Source organism: Semicossyphus pulcher, unplaced genomic scaffold (assembly GCF_022749685.1).
Source record: "Semicossyphus pulcher isolate SPU_LCO1_2020_fin unplaced genomic scaffold, fSemPul1.0.p SCAF_7, whole genome shotgun sequence".
Taxonomy (NCBI): domain Eukaryota; kingdom Metazoa; phylum Chordata; class Actinopteri; order Labriformes; family Labridae; genus Semicossyphus; species Semicossyphus pulcher.
This window is the reverse complement of record NW_027211748.1, coordinates 20,477,188-20,499,878: the sequence shown is the minus strand read 5'-3', so window position 1 is coordinate 20,499,878 and position 22,691 is coordinate 20,477,188. Positions and strand designations below refer to the sequence as shown.

The window sequence follows — 22,691 nt, the reverse complement described above, 5'->3', positions numbered from 1 at the left end:
CTTTTATGCCTTTCTTTTAGAGAGAGTACAGAGTATGGAGTTAGAAACAGGTATCTGGTTTTTCTATTACAATGGATTCATTGATCTCGTTATCTCGAGATAACAAAGCCTATTTTCTCGTGATAACGCAATCATTTTCTGGCGATCTAGAAAACAAAACAACAGGCTGGCCACTGTGATATTACAGACCACGACATGCCATACTGCCATTGCCTACGGTAATGAAGTGGTAATGAAGCCTGTTTCTATGTTTGTTTAGTGCTTTTGAAACTCTGGAGATACGAGTTACGACCATCTGACGTTATAGTGGTGCAGCATTATCTCGAGATAACAAATAGATAATCGAGATCTTGAGAAAACGACCGGAAATTACTTGTATCACAGGAAAGGGGAGTAAATAATATGTATGGATGCATGTCCGCTTTGGGCTTCCGTACATTTGTCCAGTTAGAAATATTACTTCTGTTTGTTGTTGTTTGTTTGTCTAAGATTAGAGCATTAAGGACACTAACATGTCTGTTATTATTTTAGTATTTAGTCAAGAAAGCTTTTTCTTGGCAGACATTTCGACTTGTCATTGCAGCAAAGCACAGATGTAACTAATAAAACGTTTCTGTTCATTTTAATAGTTACATAGTCGTGCAATTCAGCCAGCATGCACAGCATGCTAATGCAAGGCCTGTATGCAAGACATCTTAAATGTTACACAGTTCACCTCTGCTTTGATTTTGACATATTAAAGGTCTTCTGTGAAAGAGGTTAAGGTGACTACTTTACACACATTGTGCAAATGATACTGACTGATGTAAGAGCTGTATTAATAAAGGCATAATTTACTGCAATACTGAGATACAGTTAGGGCTGCAAACATGTGACATTTCAAACTTTCTAATCTGCATCCCGTCTCATCTCTTCACTCTATTGTGTTCTTTTCTTAGAGGAGATCAGCAGCTGTCTAAAGGAAGTGCTGCTGGCTGTGATCAGCGTGTTTGGACCAGGAACGATCAGCAGAGATGGAGTACAGAGAAAAACTAAGCAGCAGGACAGGAAGAAACAGATGGTCTTTAACAAACACTGAACAGACAGTGTTTGAAATCTCATCTGTCTCTCTCGATGCTCGACCTGTCTGTCTGTGCGTGTGTCCCTCTGGTCCATGCCTAAAGCAAATCAAAACTTAGCTCAGTTAAAACATCCACACATGCCCATATAGCCTTTCTCTGTGTTTTGCTCTCATGAAAGTAGAGCCGTCCCACCTCTGTACAACAAAAGCAGGCGTGTTGGGAGGCAGGCAAGACCTGCTCCTGATTAGAAAACTTTGTGCTGTGGAAACAGCTGGCCCGTGCAGGGAGGAGGAAGGCGCTGTTATCTAAAAGCGACCCCGTCAGGCCAGCAGAGGGGAAAAGCTGACAGAGAAACAGGAAGCACGGCCGGGGCACAGCAGCAGTTCAATAGGAAAATAGTCCTCTGTAGGGCTTTACACAGGTGTACAGAAAGAGTTCAGAGAGTTATTGTTGCATTGAAAGCTGCTCTGTTATGTTAAGAGGAAAGAAATAAAGAGCGGAGGCCTTGTTAGCCTCCATAACCGCTGTGGTATTAGACACAAATGTTTGTAAGGAATTCCAGTGCTGGATTTCCACTTCAGGGTGTCAAATACTTCCAAATGGGTGTTGCACGGCGTGTTGGGAGGACAACATTTCATCTCAAGAGTGTTGACCTCAAGCAGCTCTGGTTCTCCCAGGCTGTCTGAGGCTGTTAACTTATTTATAGTTGGCTTGAGGAGAACATGTTGAATAATACAATGGAGGAGGCCAGACAGGCTGGACTGCAGCTGTACAGAGCCTTCAGTCATTAGTGCAGCTCCACATTTACCTACAGGGCCTAAGAGGGTGAAACCACAGAGTATATCTAATGTATATACAGTACAGTATATAACAAGGCGTTAATCATGCAAAGTTATCACACATGACGTTCCCAAATCTGTAGCCTGACTGGCTTATAGGTTTTAGGGCTAAAAATCATATCGGGATCTATATCTACTTTATAATTCATAAATACTAAACCTTTACTTTAATGTGTTGGGTGATGTTTGTCCATATTACAGAATAGACTAGTTTAAGATTCTGGATACATGAAACTTTACGTGATCTGGTGGCTGATTAAGATAATATAGAACTTAGGTATATACATATAATATGTTACATACAGTAAATTCCAAATTAAAAGCACTGAAATACAAAAGTATTGGTTGCCAGAGCTATTGACACTTTGGGTTATATTTGAACAATTTGTTGCAATCTGCAATATAGGCTAGTATACATTTAAAACAGTAAGAAATCTATAATAATGGATTTTATTAAGAGTAAGTGTATTGCTTATCCTTATAAATCAATATTAATTTATTTTATTGTTTAAAAGATACACACTTTTCACTGACAATTGGACTTATGTATAAGTAGTTTATTATATTGGTACATTTTCATACCAACTTGTGTCTGTACATAATCAAATATCTTTTATCTTCATGTAGGGGTATATTTCTTTCTGTATGCTGTGTGTTTGGCGCTGTGTGTCAGTATATTTAGAGCTACTGAAAACTGCAATACTAATTATTTGTTTTTTCCCCCTAATTTGCCGTAAAGCCCTTAAAAACACATGCCTGAGTTAACATGTGGATATCACAGATCTCAGCTCTTTTTCCTTTGGAGAAACTGACTCGTGACCTCAATCATAAATCACACAAATTCTGGAGAGTGTGGAAGCCTTTGCACTCTTTCCTTCAGAGACTTTAATGCATTTTCCCTAGATGTCAGCTGTCTAATTATCTTAACTGCCTACTGTCTGTGCTATTAATGTATTGTCTGCCATATTACAGTACTTACTATTTGACCATTCATGTGTTCAGGCATGTGTATGCAGGTACATATTTACTTATATTATGTCTATGTCTACAGCTTTAGCAGCGTTCGTTCTCACTTTGGGGTGGGACTTTTTTTTATTTTATTTTAGTTCTGTTTTTTCCTTCTGCTGTTTTTATTATGTTTGTTTAAAATGCAAAAATCAATAAAAACAAACAAAAAACATATGCCTGGTTGTAAAAAGATATCTTTAAAATGTGATGGTCTCTATAACAAAGGAGCTCTTGGTACAGGTATGACCTCATTTTCTTGTTCCCATCTTGAACTCCTTTGATTTCTTAACCAGCCAATAGCACTTTCTAAACTCTTATCACTACGTTTATTGACAATGGCGTATTTTTAAGTCGTTTCAATGCGCTTTTATCAAGATATCTGTTAAAATTAAAATGACGTTAAAATTTATTCCTTTTCAAAAATAATGTTATCGAAGGAATATCGATTAGTGTGTTAATCAATACTAACCTCAATAGTCTAATGTAGGGCAGCACTCTCTTTAGGATGGGTAACTAATAATTGAGCGGGTAACTAAATATTCAAAAACACTACGTAATCCCAGAGTACATTGCTCCACTGTCTGCATTACCTAATCCCATAAGCCATCGCGGGGGGGCGGGGATATGGCTAGTTGTCAGAGCAACCTGCATGTCATTAGACATCCCCCGCCCACCAAATCACCCCCAGCCAATCAGAAGCCGTAGAAATGACATCATTGTTATTTTCAGTGGAGCAGCAGCTTAGAGGTGGATAAAGTTCGTCTCCACGTTGGAAGTGATAGAAAGTATTATCCCGTTTCAGGCTGTGTTTGTAGTTTTTTTTGGGACGGAGAGGAAATCAAAGAGGATACTTCAGGAGAGGAGACAGAGAGATTTGGCGGCGGAGGAACGACGGTGTTTGTTTATACCCGCGCGGTTGACAAGAACAGAAAAGTTTTCTCAGGACGCGAAGTTGTCAAGTGAGTTGAACTTCAACAATAGGCGGACTCGATCACAAGACAGTTGAGAAACAGAGAGTCACAGGACGAATGTAAACAGGCGATTTGGACTCTTTTATTACATGAGAAAAGGTGAGAAAAACTTTATGTCCAGGAAAATGGAAGCGACATTCTACGAGGAAGCCGTGAACGCCTCGAACTCCCAGCATGACGGGACGGCTGCGGTGTACGGCTTCAACCCCAAAACCCTCAAACAGACCATGACGCTGAACCTGAACGACCCGAAGAACTTCAAACCCCAGCTGAGTGCCAAGGCCCTGGACATCCTCACGTCCCCTGATGTAGGGCTGCTGAAGCTGGCCTCGCCGGAGCTGGAGAGACTCATCATACAGTCCTGCAGCGGGCTTACGACCCCCACCCCGACTCAGTTTGTCTGCCCCAAGAACATCACGGACGAGCAGGAGGGGTTCGCGGAAGGGTTTGTGAGGGCCCTGGCTGAGCTCCACTACCACCAGCAGACCCCCGCCGTGCACCCTGACGCACAGACCGGCGCGAGCAGCAGCATGGCATCCGGCTCTGCTGCGTCTGAGAGCGGCGGGATTCCCTACAGCTGTACGGTGCGCACAGACCCGCCCGAGTACACAAACTTGGGTAATTTCAACCGGGCCGTGGGCTCTGCGTCTGCACCTGCCAGCGAGAGACACCCACCTATGAGCTACCCATCCGCCCCACAGCCGTCCCACAGCCACATGGAGCACCAGCTCGCGGCTGCGCAGCACTCGCGGCTCCACGCGCTCAAAGAGGAGCCGCAGACTGTTCCCGAGATGTCCGGAGACACCCCGCCGCTATCTCCCATTGACATGGAGAACCAGGAGCGCATTAAAGCGGAGAGGAAGCGCATGAGGAACAGGGTGGCCGCGTCCAAATGCCGGAAAAGGAAGCTGGAGAGGATCTCCCGGCTGGAGGACAGGGTCAAAAACCTGAAGAACCAAAACACGGAGCTGGTTTCCTCCGCCAACGTGCTGCGGGACGAGCTGGCTCTGCTCAAGCAAAAGGTCATGGACCACGTTAACAGCGGCTGCCAGCTCATTTTGACGCAGCAGCTCCAAGCTTTCTAGACTGAAGGGGAGGGGGGGGGGGGGGGAGAACCAAGGGACATTTCTTGGGGACCAAATGCAGCTTAAAGTGGGCCTGTTCAGCCATATCATTTCAATTTTTCCACCAAATTATCCACTCAGGCTGTGTCCACTAAGTTTCTGCAGACAGAATGCAACAATGGAGAGTGACTGAGACTGAGAATTGGTCAGTATGATGGACTAATGCAGAGCAGAGGCGGACGTATGTGGCTCACAGGGAACATCTGCTCCCTCTGGTGTGACAGTTTTGAAATGTCGGCAGTTTTGGCTTTTTTCCTTTCAAAACTATAATATAAAGCTGTTTTTTAGTCAAGCCGATGTAGCATGGCAATTTCCATACTTTTCAAAATGTTCAGTTGATTAAATCCCATACAGTCCTGACACACAGACAGTCTTGGAGATCAAATTGCATCAGACAGAAACAGTGCGAACGAGGCCCTGCAAATCTCCCTTAATGTCAAGCTGCATATAGACTTGAGTCGAGCACTGAGTATCCCACCAGCGACTTTACAGTATGTACAGAGTAACACTAACAATAAAAAAAAACATGTTTCACACCTTTACGCAAGGACTCTTATAGGTGTGTGTGTAGCGTTTACTGACAAAACCCTGCCTTACTTTGTTAACCCTTTTGTTCATACGAGTTTGTGATAAAGGTGTAACTAATGTTAGACCGGAAATAACACTTTGTAATAATATTTGTACGCTGTATTTTGAGCACTTCAGAACTGTAAATACGACAAAATAAAATGTTGAACACGCGAAAAAGTGTGAGTACTTTTGTAATAGTGCATTACGTGAAGTGTTTGTTGTCGGAGGAACTGGGGCGGACGGGATATTGAGTCACCAGTGCGGTGTTGGACGCTCGTAATGGCTGGTGAGGCTACGCGGCCGCTGATTGGTCGGGGAGGTGTCGGAAGTGAGCAGCAGAGAGCCATATATGGAAAGAGGTCCTGAGTGCGCACTGGGACGGGTGTGAGAGTGAATCACCGTCCTCCCACTACAGCTGGTGACTCCTAGAAGAAACCTACGAGGCATTAGCAGATCTGTTTACAGTCTTTGAGGGTGGGGGGAGGGCAAAGAAGAAATACACTATAAAAAACTAAAGACATGCATTTAGACTACTCTTGGGCCTCTAAAGTTAGATTTTTTGAAGTTGTATGATTTTTCTTTTGTATGGATTTCGCTAGATGTATTCTGTATTACAAACAAATACAACAATGTAATATTTTAGTGATAAAAATGTGTCCATACATTTTTTTTTAAAAAAGTACTGTGTAAAAAATATTATAAAGCTAGTATTAGCTAGTAAACGTCAACATATTTATTATGAAATGTCTATAACATATATTACAAACAAGCTTTGTGTATATAAAGAAACACATTTACACATTCATCCTAAACTAGATTCTGTCGACCAACAAACATGGCTAACAGGTATTCAAGTGCATTGAGACATTACAAATGCAGCTTAATTTCTACACACAATGTGGACCACCAACACTGATGTATACTCCCTGTCTTTAAACCAGACAGCAGTAAATGTTTTAAGAATACTTCCTGAGACCGTTTCACGGTATGTTCATGAGGGGCGTGATGACACAGGAGGCAGCTGTCCGGCAGATTTTAAAAGACCCTACACGCCCACAGTAAACCCACACAGGTGTTTTCACTTACTGCTTGATTGGACCTCATCTCAGGGTCCAGAGATTGGCATTTCTGTTGCACCTGTTGAGGCAGGAAAGTTTTCATATTTGTCAATCTTTTTTGACTCATCATTGTGCTGCTGACAGCTTAATACCTGAGATAAGGGCTGGGCTCAAATATCTATACTTTCATATCATTTATTATTCCAGAAAAAGATTTAGTAGATCCTAATAAATCTATGCCAAATGCAGTATTAGAAAAAATATCCAGACATCCTACTACATCCAGTCCCAATTTGATTAAGCAAGCCAGCGTGCCTTCTTTAGCTATGCTGACCCACAATCCTCTCTGTCGCATCGACTGAGCTGCTGATAGAGCACGGGTTTGTTCACGTCAATCAAATAATTGTAAAGATGACTAATAACAACAAGAGAACAGATCTATGAAAAGAACAATGCCAATGTCATTTTACTGTTATAAATATAACACTGTACTCAAGAATGTCGAACGAAGTGAACGCTACACATATTACAAAGTAACTAAAGGAGAACTTTCTATACTGATTTCAAACAGAATGCATGTCTCTGGCAGGCTTAGGGAATGGTGTTTGTTATGAAGAAGTAGTATGTCCAAATTGTATGCATACTGCATGCAACGTGCATACTTGTTAAGGGATGCTGCGGTATTTACTATAGTAAAAAGAAACATTTGAAACACAGGTAGGTCCAATCAGCAAGGCGAAATGAACTCACTTGATTTGACCTGGGAAGTGTGGGTCATGATCACAATTGTACTGGATTAGATAGAGACTGTTGTTGATGTTACATAACAGTTGTGGTGCAAACCTGACAACATGAACTTGATGACCTGCAGGAAATTCAGCCACAGTTCATTCTATTATAGGCGTCTTAGCACCACACACACCCACACACTCACACTGGGTTTAACCTGTGCTTGTAGCTGCCGGTATATCCTCACATACAGGACTTTAAAATTGAGGGGTAGTTAGCTGCCAAAATGGCTGATGAAACAGACGAAAATAAAGCAGCTACAGCGTGAATTTGCCAGCTATTGGCTGATGGCTAGAGTCCACTGTCCAACAGCTTTGTTTCATCTCAGTGCACTCATGCTTTTCTCTGTTGGTGCAATGTGGATGTAATATTCCGGATATTACAAAGACTATTCATTTTTTTTGTTAAACATTGTTCCTAATCCCTTTCCAAGTGAAGATAATCATTATGTTTGGTCCTGTTGATATCCACAGTTCACATACAGTCCTGTGTCTGTGGTTCTCAGCTGACGAGGACGCCCTCTTTGGCAGCCAGTCGCTGTCGGTGCACATGGTCCTGCTCCAGTTCCTCGTGGCTCGGGTGCCACAGCCGTGAGAGGATGCGCTCCATGTTCAGGGCGTACATAGTGTGGGAGGGCATCACACTGTGGTGAACCTACATCAGAAAAATATATAACCTTATAAACATCTGATGGTTAAAAGAGGTCAGGTTGCAGGTTGTAATGAGAACAAAGTCAGTGATGACACCCATCAACAACGTTTATGGGTTTCACTCATTGAATGTATTTTATAGACAAGTGTATATAATATAATTTACTGTCTGACAGCATTGAGAACAAGGTCATTAGTTATAAACATGGTCACTAAAGCTAAATAACTTCTACACATTTGCAAAGTATTTGATTCTGATTATTGAGGTAATATGGCAGAAGTCTTATGTATGAAGCTTGTGTCTTAATTATATTGCATTTAGGCTGCTTATTCTTATTATTTCATGATACATTTTTTTAGTCCATAAATTATCACCAAATTGTGGTACAAAACAGGCTTTTTGCTAGAAAAAAAACACTTTTATCAACCACAGGTTTTGGATGCAACTTAAACATAATGCTTTAGTATTTATAACATGTTTTTAAAAACAGCTTATGCACCACTTTCTAAGGTACAAAGTGACATACATATTTGACAAGAAGCTGGCACATTACCTTGTTCATCAAATTTGACCACTGCAGCAACATGCAATCACTATTTAAAGGACAGGACCTCTTTTGCTGCGTTCCAGACAACTGGAAACTCAATTTTTTTCTAGTCGGAGGTCAGGAAAACTCGACTTCCAAATTGTCTGGAACGCAGTATTTCTACTTTAAAAAAGGTATTTTTCCACATGCTTGGAAATATCAAGAATCCATTTGCTAACTAACATTTAGGTTGAAGACGAAGGAGTACAAGTGATGCTGGGTCTTTTAGTAATCACACACAGATGCTCTTTGGACACTTTGGGTTTGCTGTGGTTTATTCATCTTGTGAAGGGGTCATTGCATGGGTGAAAAATGTGTAAAATGGAATTGCCCTTCGAAAAACAGTGCAAGGTACTCTGTAGGAATTATATAGAATTAAAAGCCTTCTGTAGAATGAGCGCAAGACCACCTTCGATGTTCTACTGTCTCTGATTAAGGCAGGCCAATGTGTTTTATTATGTCACCGTGCAGGCAGGGCGTTCAGATAGGACGCAGTGTGCACTGGTTCAACTAGGTTGAATTTTATAACTTATATTGGGCCTATGTACAGCTTTGCTGTAAATTTCAGATGCTTTGTGTGTTCAGTGTTTTATACTTTGTGTGGTGGTGCTGGGCGATCAGTTGTGCAGCTTTCCGTCTCTCAATTTCATGCCTCACCGGTTACAGTTACAGTTGCTTTTAAACTAGCTGACGTGTTGCAACCAACTTGGCCTTCATCGGGGCACATGTCACCAGTGTTTTGCACACCTTTATTGAGTTACCCGAATCGATTAGTTTGTTTAACATCTGGGGACAGGGGATATAAATTAGCACATTTATCTTACCTGTAAAGCCTCGAGGAGATCAAACATGCTGATTGGAGGGAGGGGCGCGGGGAGCATATCAGCAGAACAAGCCAATAAGTGAACAGCTTGTTGCTCGGCTTCGTCAGGCGACACCTGAGGTGGTGGGCCGGCCGGGAGGGAAGCGCTGGGAGGGGGACTGGAAAAAGAAAAAAGGTTAATATAATTAGGGTAGAAATATTTCATCAATTTGTCTACTATAAAAATATACCATCACAGTCTTACCTTTCAGAGCAGCACAAATATGAATAAACTTTTGTCTCTAATGTAACAATATCATTATGCTTATCAGCTAGTGAGAGGTATTAGATTTGTTCCTACCAGTCAGTTACACTGTGGTAAGCAGCCAGGCTGTTCTTCAGATACGGCTGCGGTGTGACATCACTGCCAAAGGCATACGGGAAATGACCATCTCGTAACCTGTAGGCCTTCCTCCTGGTGATCACTGCCGTCAGGACATCTTTCAGGTGATGCTGAAATAAATCAGAGCAGTAAGGAAAGCTGTGCTAAATCTCCTGGGTAAATACAGATGCCTGTCATACTTAATGTAAAGTATAAAAAAAAATCTCTCTATTCATTTAAAGCCTCTGAATGGATGTGCAAACACAGACTGACAAAAAGTCAAAATCCCAATCAATTATAAGTCAATTACAGTTGAATTAATATAAATATCAAGAAGAAAACAGATACATGCTGTATAAATAGAATGGACCTGACCTTGCACTATTGCTGGTGGACAGTGTGAACAAACCTCGACAGCGTGGATCATGGAGCTGACAGAATCGTCTGTGATGTTATCCAGCCCCAGCTCAAAGGCCGTCACCATCATGCGAGCCTCCAGCTGGCCCCGCGTCGGCAGCAGCAGAGTGTGGGCACTGAGACGAAGCTCCTCCTCCTCACCAACTCCACCTCCCCCACCCACCTCTCGTGGGCTGAATGGCTGGGCGGCGCTCAGAGGGTTCTGAGGCTGGAAACGATGCTGAGAACACAACATTTTTTACAAACAACTATACCAGTAGCTTGTGATAAATTTGATTACATTGAAATTAAAAAACACTTACACCCAGTTACTATTAAGGAAATATGCTTATTTGAAAATTGAGGCTGAGCTGCTGTTAACCTGCACATGAGAGTGAATACTTACATCAAACTTCTGTCTCGAGGAACATTTCTTCTTCCCTTTTGGTTTGCCAGGCTTTGAAGCAGAGCCACCCTGCCACTGTAACGGCCCAGCGCCCTCTAGAGGACATAAAAAGAACACATAACACAAGTATTGAATAAATAAAAATGGAGATGTATTTAAAACAATACTTCCATGAAGTTAAAGTTCAAAAATATAAATATTGACAGCCTCTTCAAAACAAAATACCAACCATGTGCTTATATGCACACTTGTTTTGAGGGTCTTTAATGTTGGCCCTTTCAAATGACGTTCTTTCTGTAGTACTCAATAAATAAACGTACAACTTTAACAAACTAGACTATAGCAAATAAACACTGCAAGTAAAGGTTCAACAGGTTATGGTACTGCAAGTTTGAATAAAATATATTTGTTATATTAACATAAATTCACATGCAGTTTCAGGTAAAGGAATGACTTTAAAAAATCCTACCTGGTGTGGAGACGATTATCTGGCAGCGTGTGAGTATAGCCAGGAGAAAATCATTGTGTACATGGACTGCAGAGAAAGACAGAAGTTAATACAAAATCAGCAACACTTTTCAAAAAAGCATCATCTTTCAACATAATCAATATATTTTTTTCTTGCTCACTAACCATTCTCTTGTGCCAACAGACGACGTGCCTCAATATCAAACTCCTCCTTGCTGATCTTCTGTTTGAACCAGAGCTTCAAGTTAGCCCAGTAACTGCGAGGAGAGAGAGCAGACAGAAAACATCAATACAGCAGGACAGTTTACTCTCATGTGCATGTATAACATAAACAAACCTATGTCAGACATTATGTAGACTTCCTGTCTCATCAGATCTTCACATATTAGGACTTAGAGCTTCAATAGCTTTAATCAAGAGACAGTAAAAGAAAATGAAAATATTATATTTTCTCTGTCTTGTCTTTTCACATTACAGTTATAAAGCTTAAGATACAAATACAGATATTTAATCTGAATTCATATAAACCCACACACGTTCAATTAGTTGTTAACCTTAGCTGATGGAAACTATACTAATTCATGGAGATTATAAGTTAAACTTCGTATTTTCGGTTTGCATAATATCCTTCGTAAAGCATATAATAAATACAGAATATATGCTAAAGTTTTGGCTACTTGATAGCAAACTGGCCGAGAAGAACATGCTGCAAACATTAGCAACTGCTTGTAACCTGCTAGTTAGCACACAGCTAGCTAATGAGAAAATGACTTACATTTCAATGGCAGACTACGAAAAAGGATGTAAAAACCAAAACTACAAACAGACAACATGCACAAATAACTATTGACTTACTGCTTGACATTGTCGCCGATTGCATCAGTTAAATTTTTCTTTGCAATCTCCAGCTCGCTAGCATGGGCGGCCATGGCGTTCATGAAATCCTGCTATGACGTCATCATCCGGCGACACCAAGTAACGTTGTTCTTTTTGTCAACAAACTTATCGTAGCGAGAAGGTTAACAGTAAGGGAAATATTACTTCAATAAGACTACTTCACAACAAATAACCTTGTATCATAAACGTTACCCAAGAATACTCGAATAATCCGAATTTACTCATGTTAATTAAAAAAAAAAATTAAAAAAAATCATTGACACATAAAAGCTGTAGGGGGCGCTGTAAAATACAAACAAATGGTTTCTTTCAAAAAGTGATATTGTAATAAGATCTTCACACAACCACCGACAAATGCATTTCAGATAGCTATTCATTCCTTGATTCAGAGATGCCTAATTTGAAATAACTTCAACTATTTTCTTATAAAAAGTGTCATGTGTACAAATGCTTATCATCAATGACAAACCACTCACCTAAGTACTTTTTGTTTGTCCTCTATTTACAGACTCTCATCAGACTATAGCTGATGGGTTTGGTCCAATATGGTTTGGTCCTGTCCTGACGTCTTCCACTAAGTAGTAGTACAGTATTTCACCACTAGATGGTAATATGTTTTCAATTCTGCAAAGCCCAGTCCACTTGCATCTTAGTGTAGAGGAGCTGAGTAAAAATGTATATTTTTAATGAACTTTTTTCTGCTCAATAGAGTTGAAGTAAGGGTGATGTTTTTGTCCACTAGCTCAAGAAATACTACTTTTAATGATCTCAGTAACCTCCTCCCAACACAAAACCAGATGTCAGAATCTGGGTTGTTATTAAATTTGATAAATAATTAAATAAAATTGCAGAGAGCTGTCATTAAAAAAAGTTGAATCGCATCCCGTTTTAACCACTGAAATTCCTCAAAAGTCATCTGCAGCTACTTAAGAATGCATTAACTACAATGGGAACTACTGCTAAGTGAAGAGATCAGACAGCATATTTCCTGTTCTATTATCTAGAGGCACAAGTTATACTCAGAACTGGTGGAAAAATCGTACTAATCACATTTAAAGCACATCCAGGGCTGGCTACAGCAGGACTCCAATGTCACTTGTCTATTCCTTGGTGTAAGCATTAAGTCTGAAAATGGTCTGATGTTTCCAACACAAATCAGTGAAAACGGCTCTTGACTCTCAGGTGGTCTGGAGACATCACCAAGTGTTGGCAATACAATGTAAATTCTCTGTTAAGCGGAGCAAAATGTGCGCCTGCCACGGTGTGTTCAGACAGAAAACAGTGAAAATGGCTGTGAATTGTTATGTGCTTTGGAATAAAACATCAAGTGTAGACAACACTGTGAGATTGCCAGTCAAGCAAAGGATGCATGTCACATGAGGCTTACTACTTCGTACCAGTAGGTGGTGCTCTGATAAAGACTGATTTTCAACATATATTAAACGTATGAAGTTTCAGGCTGACGAGACCCTGTATGTTTGACTTACAGCGACTTCCTGTTTCATGGCGAGACATGGAACTTTGACGAGCTGTGAAAAAGTTTTCAATAACTTTTCATTGTTAATGTCTCCTCTGTATACTGGGAAAATTTGAGGTGGATAGGAGGAAAGCCCTAGTTGGAGATAGTTAAAGTATGCCACTTGCTAAACTCAGTGCCATAATCCTGATCAGTTGTGTCATCTTTGTAATGAAACAACTTGTTATGTAGTGTTTCAGATCCAAAGAGTGTTTCTGCTGGTATCTCTGTGTGTCGGTCTGATCATCATAGTGTCCGCCGTCATCAGTCTTCACGTCATAGAGAAGCTCAAGAAGAAAAAATAAACAACAATCTTACAAATAACTCAGTCTTTAGTCAAAGGTTCCCTGTGGAAGTTTTGACCACCAGCAGCTCTATGGAGCAGTTGCTATTTTTTTCAGAATGTAGTTTGTGCTTTGTTACAGTTTGACAGTGAACATTTCTTCAATAAATATCAAGAAAAGTTAAACATTGTCTTCTTGGTGCACACTGTTAGCTAGCTGTCTAGCTGTGAATAAAGGCGACAACTCAGGGACACATTATTGGTACAACAAATACAATTGGTCTTCAAGACGTTTGTATTTAACCTAATGGCTTAAAGAGCAACTTGTGGTAGTGATGTTAAGTGTCTTCTTCATATTGTTTTACAGCTGTTTATGCTGACATGACGCTCAGTGTAAGTTCAAATTGATTCTTTCAATTTCAAGTTAATTCAGAGGATTTATTAGAAATACATTTTTAAGAACCATTTTACAGAAGCATCAATATACAAGGTGACTGAACATTAGGACAATATACAAAACATACATATTAGCAATTACACTACATTAAAAATAGAAAAATATGAACATTCAAAATATACATATTTACAAAACACAATACATATAGATATACATATCAAAACCATCGCCTGATTGAAATGTTTATGTACAGGAGAGGTCTCTCCGTAGAGCTGGTCACATAAACAATAAGCTCTATAAACTAGGTAAGCAATTAAAAAAATAATTCATCGAAATGAATTGCATATCAACAATCAAGGTACATTTCTTGTTTCACAGTTTCACAGATTGTACTTTATTCTTCATTTTACTGTTGTGTTTGTACACAAACTGATTTTATCTGCTCGACTCCCACCCTCTGCCCCTTGCTGTGTGTAATCCCTAGACTCTCTTCCCGTTTCCCACACTATCCACTGTCCTCTCTTTCTCAATAAATACATGCATTAAAAGCAAAAGAAAATAAATACATAAAAAAGAACAGCACAAGCATGTCTATAGGAGAGAGAACATTTTTATCTATGTGTACCTGTTTGTTGCTCTGCAGAGCGTGTGTATTGCCCCTGCTTGGTACACAGGTACGCAAAGGGTAAAGAGTGACAGTCACAGTAGAAAAGTAAAAATGAAAAGTAAAGTTGTTTCATCTGCTTCCTTTTTTTTTTTTTGCAAAGCTTCTGTAGACAGCTTTATGTGTCGTGACACATGAGGTCAGGGTGTGAGATTAATCAATCAAAAATCTATGCATTATTTTGACAGCCTTACCACAAATAGATATCTGCAAATGAATTCAGACTCTTTAAGTGAGTGACTAGATTTTTGGTGTCTGAAGCATACTTGTTCACGTCTATAGTCAGAACTATTGTCCACTAGCATCCTCAACAGACCTTGGTCGTATGCAGGAAAATAGTCTGTGTGGCGAGCAAGTGGGACACTTTGGCTGTAATGCAAATCCCGAAATAAGTTACTATAATCAGGCCATGTCTACAGGTACACAGGTTTTTGCCTCCTTTGTTTCCCAAAAAATCCCGTCCACACAAGCACAGTTTTAAAAAATCCCCGTCCAAACGAAAACCCCAAAACACAACAGAAACGCTGTCATGAGAATGCCACACTTACAGGCGACGATATAACCCGGTCATGCCGAGAAGAAGAATCGCGGCCAATTAAAAGTCTATCCCAACGTCTTTGTTCCTCAATATATAGGCGACTTGTACATATATGTGTGTGTAAACATGTAAAAAGTCTTGTTAAGCATCACTGTTTATGTCACATCCGTCATTTTGCACGGAGTGTCGCCTCATTTGTGACGCCTCACAAAGGCGATAACGGCGCGTAGCCTGACGTCACGAGCCAAAAACGGTGTTTACCCCGTCTACGCGTCTGGTGGACTGGTGTAACAAAATGAAAAATATGACAACCAGAGAAAATCTCCTGATTTTTAAGACCACAGTGCTCGTACATCTTTTCTTCTTTTCATTGTGAGTGGAGATCTTCCTGCTCATTGTTACACTGTAGATTATCTATCAGATAAAAGCAGATGAGTTCAGAGATTGCATAAGAATAAACATCGCCAGCTCAGGCAGTTGCATACAAACTTATCTTTGCTGTAAGTGCACTGTCGAAAACAATTCATGATGAATTGTTTCAGGACTTTGCAGGTTTTTCCACCGTAGCGTACAGGCTCTCTGGCTGAGTGTTGCCTCTAGCCTCCGAGGATCCCACAGTGCCGGTGTGAGGTCCTACCAAGCAGTAGGTGGAGGTAGGAGAAACAGGTACACTAGTTGTTGGGATCTGATCCAGAGGTTGGTTTGCATTGGTGACCTGAAAACATACACAACAAAACAAAAACAATAAAGGTTATTCAGTATTTTAAATTCATTATTTATTTCAAATGGTGAGATGGTGCTATTAGTAAGCATATGAGGTAATCTCACTACAATAAACAACAGCTCCTATGCAGTAAAATCCAAAAGTTATAACCCTGTTTTTGGGTGTATTTTTATTGTAATTTGCTGTAACAGCTGGGACAGGCTCCAGCCCCCACGCGACCCTGAACAGGATAAATGCTATAGCTAATGGATGGATGGATTGCACTCTGTACGGTGTCAGACATGGTTCCACTGTGCCTTAACAAATTAACTTGTCGTTGACTTCCAACAAATCTGTTAGGTGCAAGAGATTCTTTTGAATACAACAGAGCACAACACACAGCAAGCTAAACGCAAAGGGGTAAAGAAAGCATTTGCACTTATTGACAACACATGCATATATTTATTTAGAAATATAATTTATCTATACCGCTTATCCTGTTCAGGGTTGCGGAGGGCTAGAGCCTATCTTAGCTGTAATAAGGTTTGAGGCAGGATAAACCCTAGACTGACAGCCAATCAATCACATAGAGACAGGCAACCTTTCATGTTCACACTCACACCTACTGGTGGGCAATTTTAGAGCCAGCAACTAACCTGGTGGGTGTTTGGACTGTTTAGAAACAGACACTGCAAATTATAGTTTTCTTCTATTGATTTGCTACATACATTTTTGTTCCCTTTAAACAGGTAGCCTTTAATCTTTACTGAATAAGAGCACAAGAGTTAAAATATTGGGGTCAGTAACAAGTCATATTTAGCTTAGTCGCCTGGTGTGTGTCAGCAAACGGACACAAATGCAGAAAACAATGCATGGTCTAATGTAAATGGCATTAATGCACTGATGCTTTTATTGAAGCCAACATGTGGTAAAACCTTGTGTTACCTGCATTTGCTGTTTTTTTGCAAACTACAACACACCATTGGTGGACTATGTCTATTTTTCTCAAAGATGGACTCTTTGTTTATAAAAAAAAGAAAAGAAAAAGCATTACATAATTAAAAAATAAATATTGGAAAAAGCAGGCAAACATACGTAAAAAGCACCGCAGTCTGAGTGGACGGATTGTGAGATGGCACTGTAGCAGCAGGTTGGAAGAGATGAGTCGTGGTTCATCTTGAAATTCATCTGGTGTATTTTGACTAAAGTGAAATGATGAAGCACAAGAAAGCAACCAGAGGCATGAGCGTGTGGCAGGTAAGAGCAAGCAGCACGACCTGGAACAGCTGACAGATGCAGAGGTTTCTTCAGCAAGGACTCAAAGGTCAAGAACAGTACATAGACCACATCGTATAGAGTAATTGGTGAGCATGGGCATGGCCAATAGACGCATAAAGTTTTTGATGTGATTTTGGGTTTTTTTTGCCTGTTTCACTTCAATTGTTAATTTTCTCAGAATCAGAAATTCTGTTCTCTAATTTGGGGAGTGAATTTGCGAGAGTGGTGTTCTCCCCCCTTACCTTTGGAACTTCATATATTGTATTGTCGTTGTTCTCAGTTTTATCTGCAGGTCAGTCATAAAGAAAATGACATTGACATTACTTGAGCTGCACCAACATTGAGTCCATAATTTGGGTGTCTAAATAACTCTGTATTCAAAAGGTAGCTTCCCAGCCTCTGTGTGTAGGATACATTATTTTAGATGTTAATAATTCCTATCAACAATAAGTTGTATCATAAAATGTGCTTTTGCAAACAGCACAGCCTGCAGGTACATCTGGCCCTGATGCTAAACATGAACAAGCTACAAAATAAAGACAGCACTGAGTTTGAGATAGTCTTGTTTTCCTACATTGAAAACCCCCCTCTGGTAAAATAATAATTGAACTATTAAGTTGCAATATAATTAATAAAACATTGATGTATATATGGGCTTAAATTGACGTAAAGCTAATGTATTTTGTCAATGTATACATACATGAGCACATGTGATTGTGTGCAGGGCTTCAGATATTATTAATAATCTGTGAACTGTTATTTCATTGCACAATAAAACAGGGGGCGGTGATTCACTTATTTTAAAGGTATATTTGAATGAAAAGTGAATAATTAGGATGTTGCTGATTTTTTCTAATTGTGTTAAAATGCAGACTTTGACTTACATTTTCCTCTCCTGCGACGATAAAGAAGATAAAGTATTACTGCAACAATTGTGACGAGCAAAATGATGGTGGAAACAACAATTGCAGTGACATCTTTGTTGCCGTGAAGATGTTTGAACTCTGTGAAGACAAACAAAAGCCAGATGAGAACATCATACCTGTTTGAAGTCATGCTGCTTTAATGACAGATTGCTACTGTAGCTTCACATGCTGCTCACCAATGCTTTTGAAATAATGCAGTTTTACTTACAGAGCTGACGAGTAGTTAAATATTATACAGTTTATTTCCAACAGGCATCGTTGCAAATTTAAACTACCAACTTTATAAGTACATTAAACAGCAACATCCTCCTGATTATACAAGTCCCGTCATTTTTAGGTCTGCAACTTTTCATCTTAGTCAATTTATATGGCAAAACTTTTCTGTCTTATGTCCGTTTTTACGGAAATATAGGTAGATGTTGTATTATTATTTAATAAAAATGTATTTGTTTCCTGTCCAAGACAGCACACAGCAGCTGACAGTGAAAAAGTTTAGCTTGAGATGAGCACAAAAAATCATTAACAAGTTCTGCACAACAAACGGTTCTTTTAATATTTCAAGCCTGCTAGGGTTGGACCTAATTGATGATGTTGAATCTGCAACCCGGGCAACTGTTACTTGAAAATCCTTAAATCTTACAACCTACCAACCACGAAAACAAAATGACAAATACATGTTTTAAACCCATTTTTGAAACAAACTGAATTCATCGATTGTTTCATCAAAGCAGCTAATTAACTTTTCATTCTAATCCAGGCTACAATCCACACTTTGCCTGACAGTAAGGCAGTCGTTTTCTTTTTCAGTCTTACCAGCAGACTTTCCACAAAGATCTTCAATCCTCTTGACGTCCTTTTTCCAGCTGACCTGGTTGCTATGGTTACAGATGACGGAGCCATTCTCCAGGTAGACATGGAGAGAAGCAGCAGATGTCGTAAACTCTGATTGTTCTCCTCTCTCACAAGAGCAGGTTTGGTTTACACATGTAAAAGTGCTGCTGATGAGAGAGTCCAGAGTGCTGCAGGTCACTGTGAGGTTACTGGAGTCTGGGCTGCAGTGTTTCACTGCCAGCTTCACCGGGGACACTGGATCTGCAGGGACAATAACAGGTGTGAAGAGTTTTGAAACAGAGAAGTACTTTGTATCAACATTTAACATTTCAAGAAACTTACCCTGAACTGTGACTTTGTATTCAGCTACAGCTTTATGATCTTCACCAGAAACCTCTGCTCTGTAATCGCCACTGTCATTCTGCTGCACATTCCTCAACAGTAAAGAGTGATTGTGTGCAAAATATTCAGCCCTTCCTAAATAACTCGTGAAAATTGTAACAGCATCAGAATATCTTGCAATATTTTTACTGTTATTGAATCTCCATGTTAAAAGATCTGACTTTCGTAGATCAACAGCTTCCGTGACATGCAGGAGTAAATCATGTCCTGTCTGCACAGACACAGGAGTCACAGCGCTGGTACCTGCAAGAAGAACAGATATTCAAATAATCTGTACGTATATTAACTGTATTCAGTATTTAAATATTAAAATGTATCAGTCTCCTTGTACAACCCACAGAAAATCATCACCTAAATCTGCAGGTACAAAAACACACCTAAACAGAAGTTAATGTTGGACTTGCTCTGTATATGTCGAATGTGTATAATTGCAACAGTTTGCTATTTAGATCCCAGTATCGATGTGCTACAGTGATAAAACAATGTGTTGTTGAATAAAAAAATAAGTGCACTTATCATGTTGCATTTTATCCTCAAAAAACTGTTTTCGTGATCTCTTATGTAACGTTAAGCACAATTTTTGGTGCTTAATCGTACTTGACACGGCCCCTCTTTGGTGACACAGAAGGTAGCGACTGTTTAGTTCTAACAGATTGTTAAATTAAATGGTCTGTTTGATTTGATTCTATGGTTTTGTCAGGATTGTAAGCCTCCCTCTGCTGCAGGTAAGACCATGGACTGCGTAACCAGATGGAGGACATGACAGCTCCCTAAAAGTGAAGACAATGTCTCTATCACCTTCTGCTGACTGGCTGCATTATAGGTCATAAAGCCCGCCTCCTCCATGTTGACAGATAGGACATGGGTCAAAGTATTTAATCATAATAAACGCCAAATACATTTTTCATGATGATTTTGTAGTTTTAATCAGTTATTTGATTCTATAAAAAGGGGGTCTAACATCATGATTGACAGCTCTGTAGACCAATCCGGCTCCTGCGGTGTTCTGTTCCTGATGTCAGAAACATAACTAAAACAATGACTACAGTCATTGAACTTTCCATATCCATGAGGAAATCCTTGTACAACAAGAGCTGGAGACGCGTTGTCCATCTTTATACACAGCCACTGGGTAAGACCTACGATGCTGTAACGATGTTGTACTGTTAACTCCCAGGTTGCAAGTCATATAACTGTAGGATATCTGACATAGTGTTAGCAATTCACAACTTTTATATTGATCACCAACTTAAAATACTATGGGTAGTTGTTACAACAGTATATTTACAAGGTACGGATGGTTAAGTCAATACAGGCTAGCATTCAACCAATTCCTTGCTAACGCTACTGTTAGCTAGCCCATATGTAGCTAACTTACTTAAAACTTAAACGTTAGCTTGTACGTTGTGGAATGCTAACATTAGCTGTTGTCTCCCAATAGCTCACAGGTTTTTAAACATGTTGTTCAAAGAGAAGCTCTCCAAAAGCAACACAGTTTGATGTCAACATTTTACTCTGCAATTTTTAAGAATCAAGCGTGCAGATTTAGATTGACACTAATTTGATCATAATTAGTACTTAGTCATACAATAATCAGCCTCAAGTGTTACATCTATGAAAATATAGTTAACAAGTTAGTCAACAGATAGAAAAAGGGTTCCAGGAAACTAAATAAGAAACAAAATGAGGTCACCAAAAAAACATTGTGACTGTGAAGCTGTCTGGTTTCATCAAGTGGTTATAGAACATTAAACGTATCTCTGGTTTTGCACTTTGCAGCAGCTCTTTTCTCACACAGAAGTTCTATTTTTTTCTGTGCTTTATAAAAAATCTTTAATGTACAAAAAATAACAATGTTTGGTTTAGCTGAATACTCTCATTGGTCAGTCAGAGTCTATTTCCCCCGACCCACTACATGACACACTGAAGCGGCTGTTCACACGTTATCATTTCAAGTTGTTCGCATCCAGATTAAATGCAGAGCAAAATCATTTAAGTTACACTTGTTTTCCACGCTAAAGATGAATACCACAAAGTTTCTCAGTAGAGAAAAACTTATCTGGAGGGAGGGTTCAACCAGAATTTCAGGGAGTAGTTAGTTTAAAGCAATTTAATAAAATTACTTTTTGTTTAAAAAAATATTTGTTGAAATTCTCTTTAAATCCACACTTTAAAACAAAGTGACAGTATGAATTACTGCAGGTGCATAAAAGAATCACCATCATACTGAAAGCAAAGTGTTTGTAGCTTAAAGTTATAGCCTGGTCCCCGACCTCTGACTTACCGCTCACACCTGGTTTATGCAGAGATTCAAAAAGAGTTCATAAGGAGGTTCACTATGATAAGCAGACTATTCTGATTAGTATACTCTGTAGTTTCATCTCAAGATGGATCAGTCTGACTGTGCGATCTGTCCGTATTTCCACGCACGGTTACTATAAAGTATAAACTATGTATCTCCACATGATGTGAATGACACGAGCAGGAGCTGTAACCTGCGATCAGTTTATCATAGTTTATCATAAAGCAGCGCGGGGAGGACACAGGCGTTTAATAGCGTGGATCTGTGTGTTAATCAGACGGATCTTTCTGTTTGTCTGTCAATTCAGTCCGTGATCACCCTCCAACCCATCCCTCTGTGCTCGTGCTTTCCCCTGCTCCGCGCTGCGAGTTTGCATCACAGTTTTTATTATATGATGTTTTTTGAAGTCTAATAAAGGTGAATGACGCTCCTTATATTCACAGGGCTGTAATATATTTAATCAGAGTCCCCCCTGATAATTGCCGATCACCATTTATCTGGTTCAAGTATATTTAACCAGGAAAAGCCTCGTTGGGATTAAACACCTCTTTTACAAGAGTGTCCCGGTCAAGACAGCAGCAGCACAAAAATGACCACCAATGGAAATGAATGGGTAACACTACATTATGTTCATCCATCAGATGGAAAACATCCCCATATTATATATATATACATTTCAGACTGAACAACTTTTGAACCAGATGAAGAGGAGAAAGTTTGAGTCATTTTCTTTACAGCTTAAACAGGTATTAAATAAAGTTCTAGAGTTCTTACCTCGTGCTTCAAATAAAAGTAGCAGCGACGCACAGAGAAGTACGATCGGACCCATTTTTCACAATGACA

The 22,691-nt window shown here is 39.7% G+C and overlaps 3 protein-coding genes across 4 annotated transcripts; 1 reads left to right on the top strand and 2 right to left on the bottom strand.

The window, feature by feature from the left end:
- The first annotated feature begins 3,650 nt into the window (after positions 1-3,650).
- Positions 3,651-4,983, top strand: LOC138612086 (transcription factor Jun-like). The gene has a single exon (XM_069685396.1). The coding sequence runs from the start codon at positions 3,969-3,971 to the stop codon at positions 4,962-4,964; it is 996 nt and encodes a 331-aa protein (XP_069541497.1). The 5' UTR covers positions 3,651-3,968; the 3' UTR covers positions 4,965-4,983.
- Positions 4,984-6,283: 1,300 nt separating this feature from the next.
- tada1 (transcriptional adaptor 1) lies at positions 6,284-12,048 on the bottom strand. The gene is made up of 8 exons (XM_069685144.1): positions 11,967-12,048; positions 11,277-11,368; positions 11,113-11,178; positions 10,644-10,738; positions 10,251-10,478; positions 9,821-9,972; positions 9,482-9,638; positions 6,284-8,074 (listed from the first exon to the last, which is right to left on the bottom strand). Exons 1-8 carry the CDS (start codon positions 12,038-12,040, stop codon positions 7,922-7,924), a joined length of 1,017 nt encoding a protein of 338 aa, XP_069541245.1. The 5' UTR covers positions 12,041-12,048; the 3' UTR covers positions 6,284-7,921.
- A 2,196-nt stretch (positions 12,049-14,244) lies between these two features.
- LOC138611356 (SLAM family member 5-like) lies at positions 14,245-22,677 on the bottom strand. 2 transcript variants are annotated; one of them, XM_069684416.1, is made up of 6 exons: positions 22,623-22,677; positions 19,487-19,789; positions 19,127-19,405; positions 18,272-18,391; positions 17,630-17,673; positions 14,245-16,121 (listed from the first exon to the last, which is right to left on the bottom strand). In XM_069684416.1, exons 1-6 carry the CDS (start codon positions 22,675-22,677, stop codon positions 15,945-15,947), a joined length of 978 nt encoding a protein of 325 aa, XP_069540517.1. In that variant the 3' UTR covers positions 14,245-15,944. The 2 variants fall into 2 exon arrangements, with proteins under 2 accessions (XP_069540517.1, XP_069540518.1); XM_069684417.1 differs by lacking the exon at positions 17,630-17,673.
- Between the last annotated feature and the right edge of the window lie 14 nt (positions 22,678-22,691).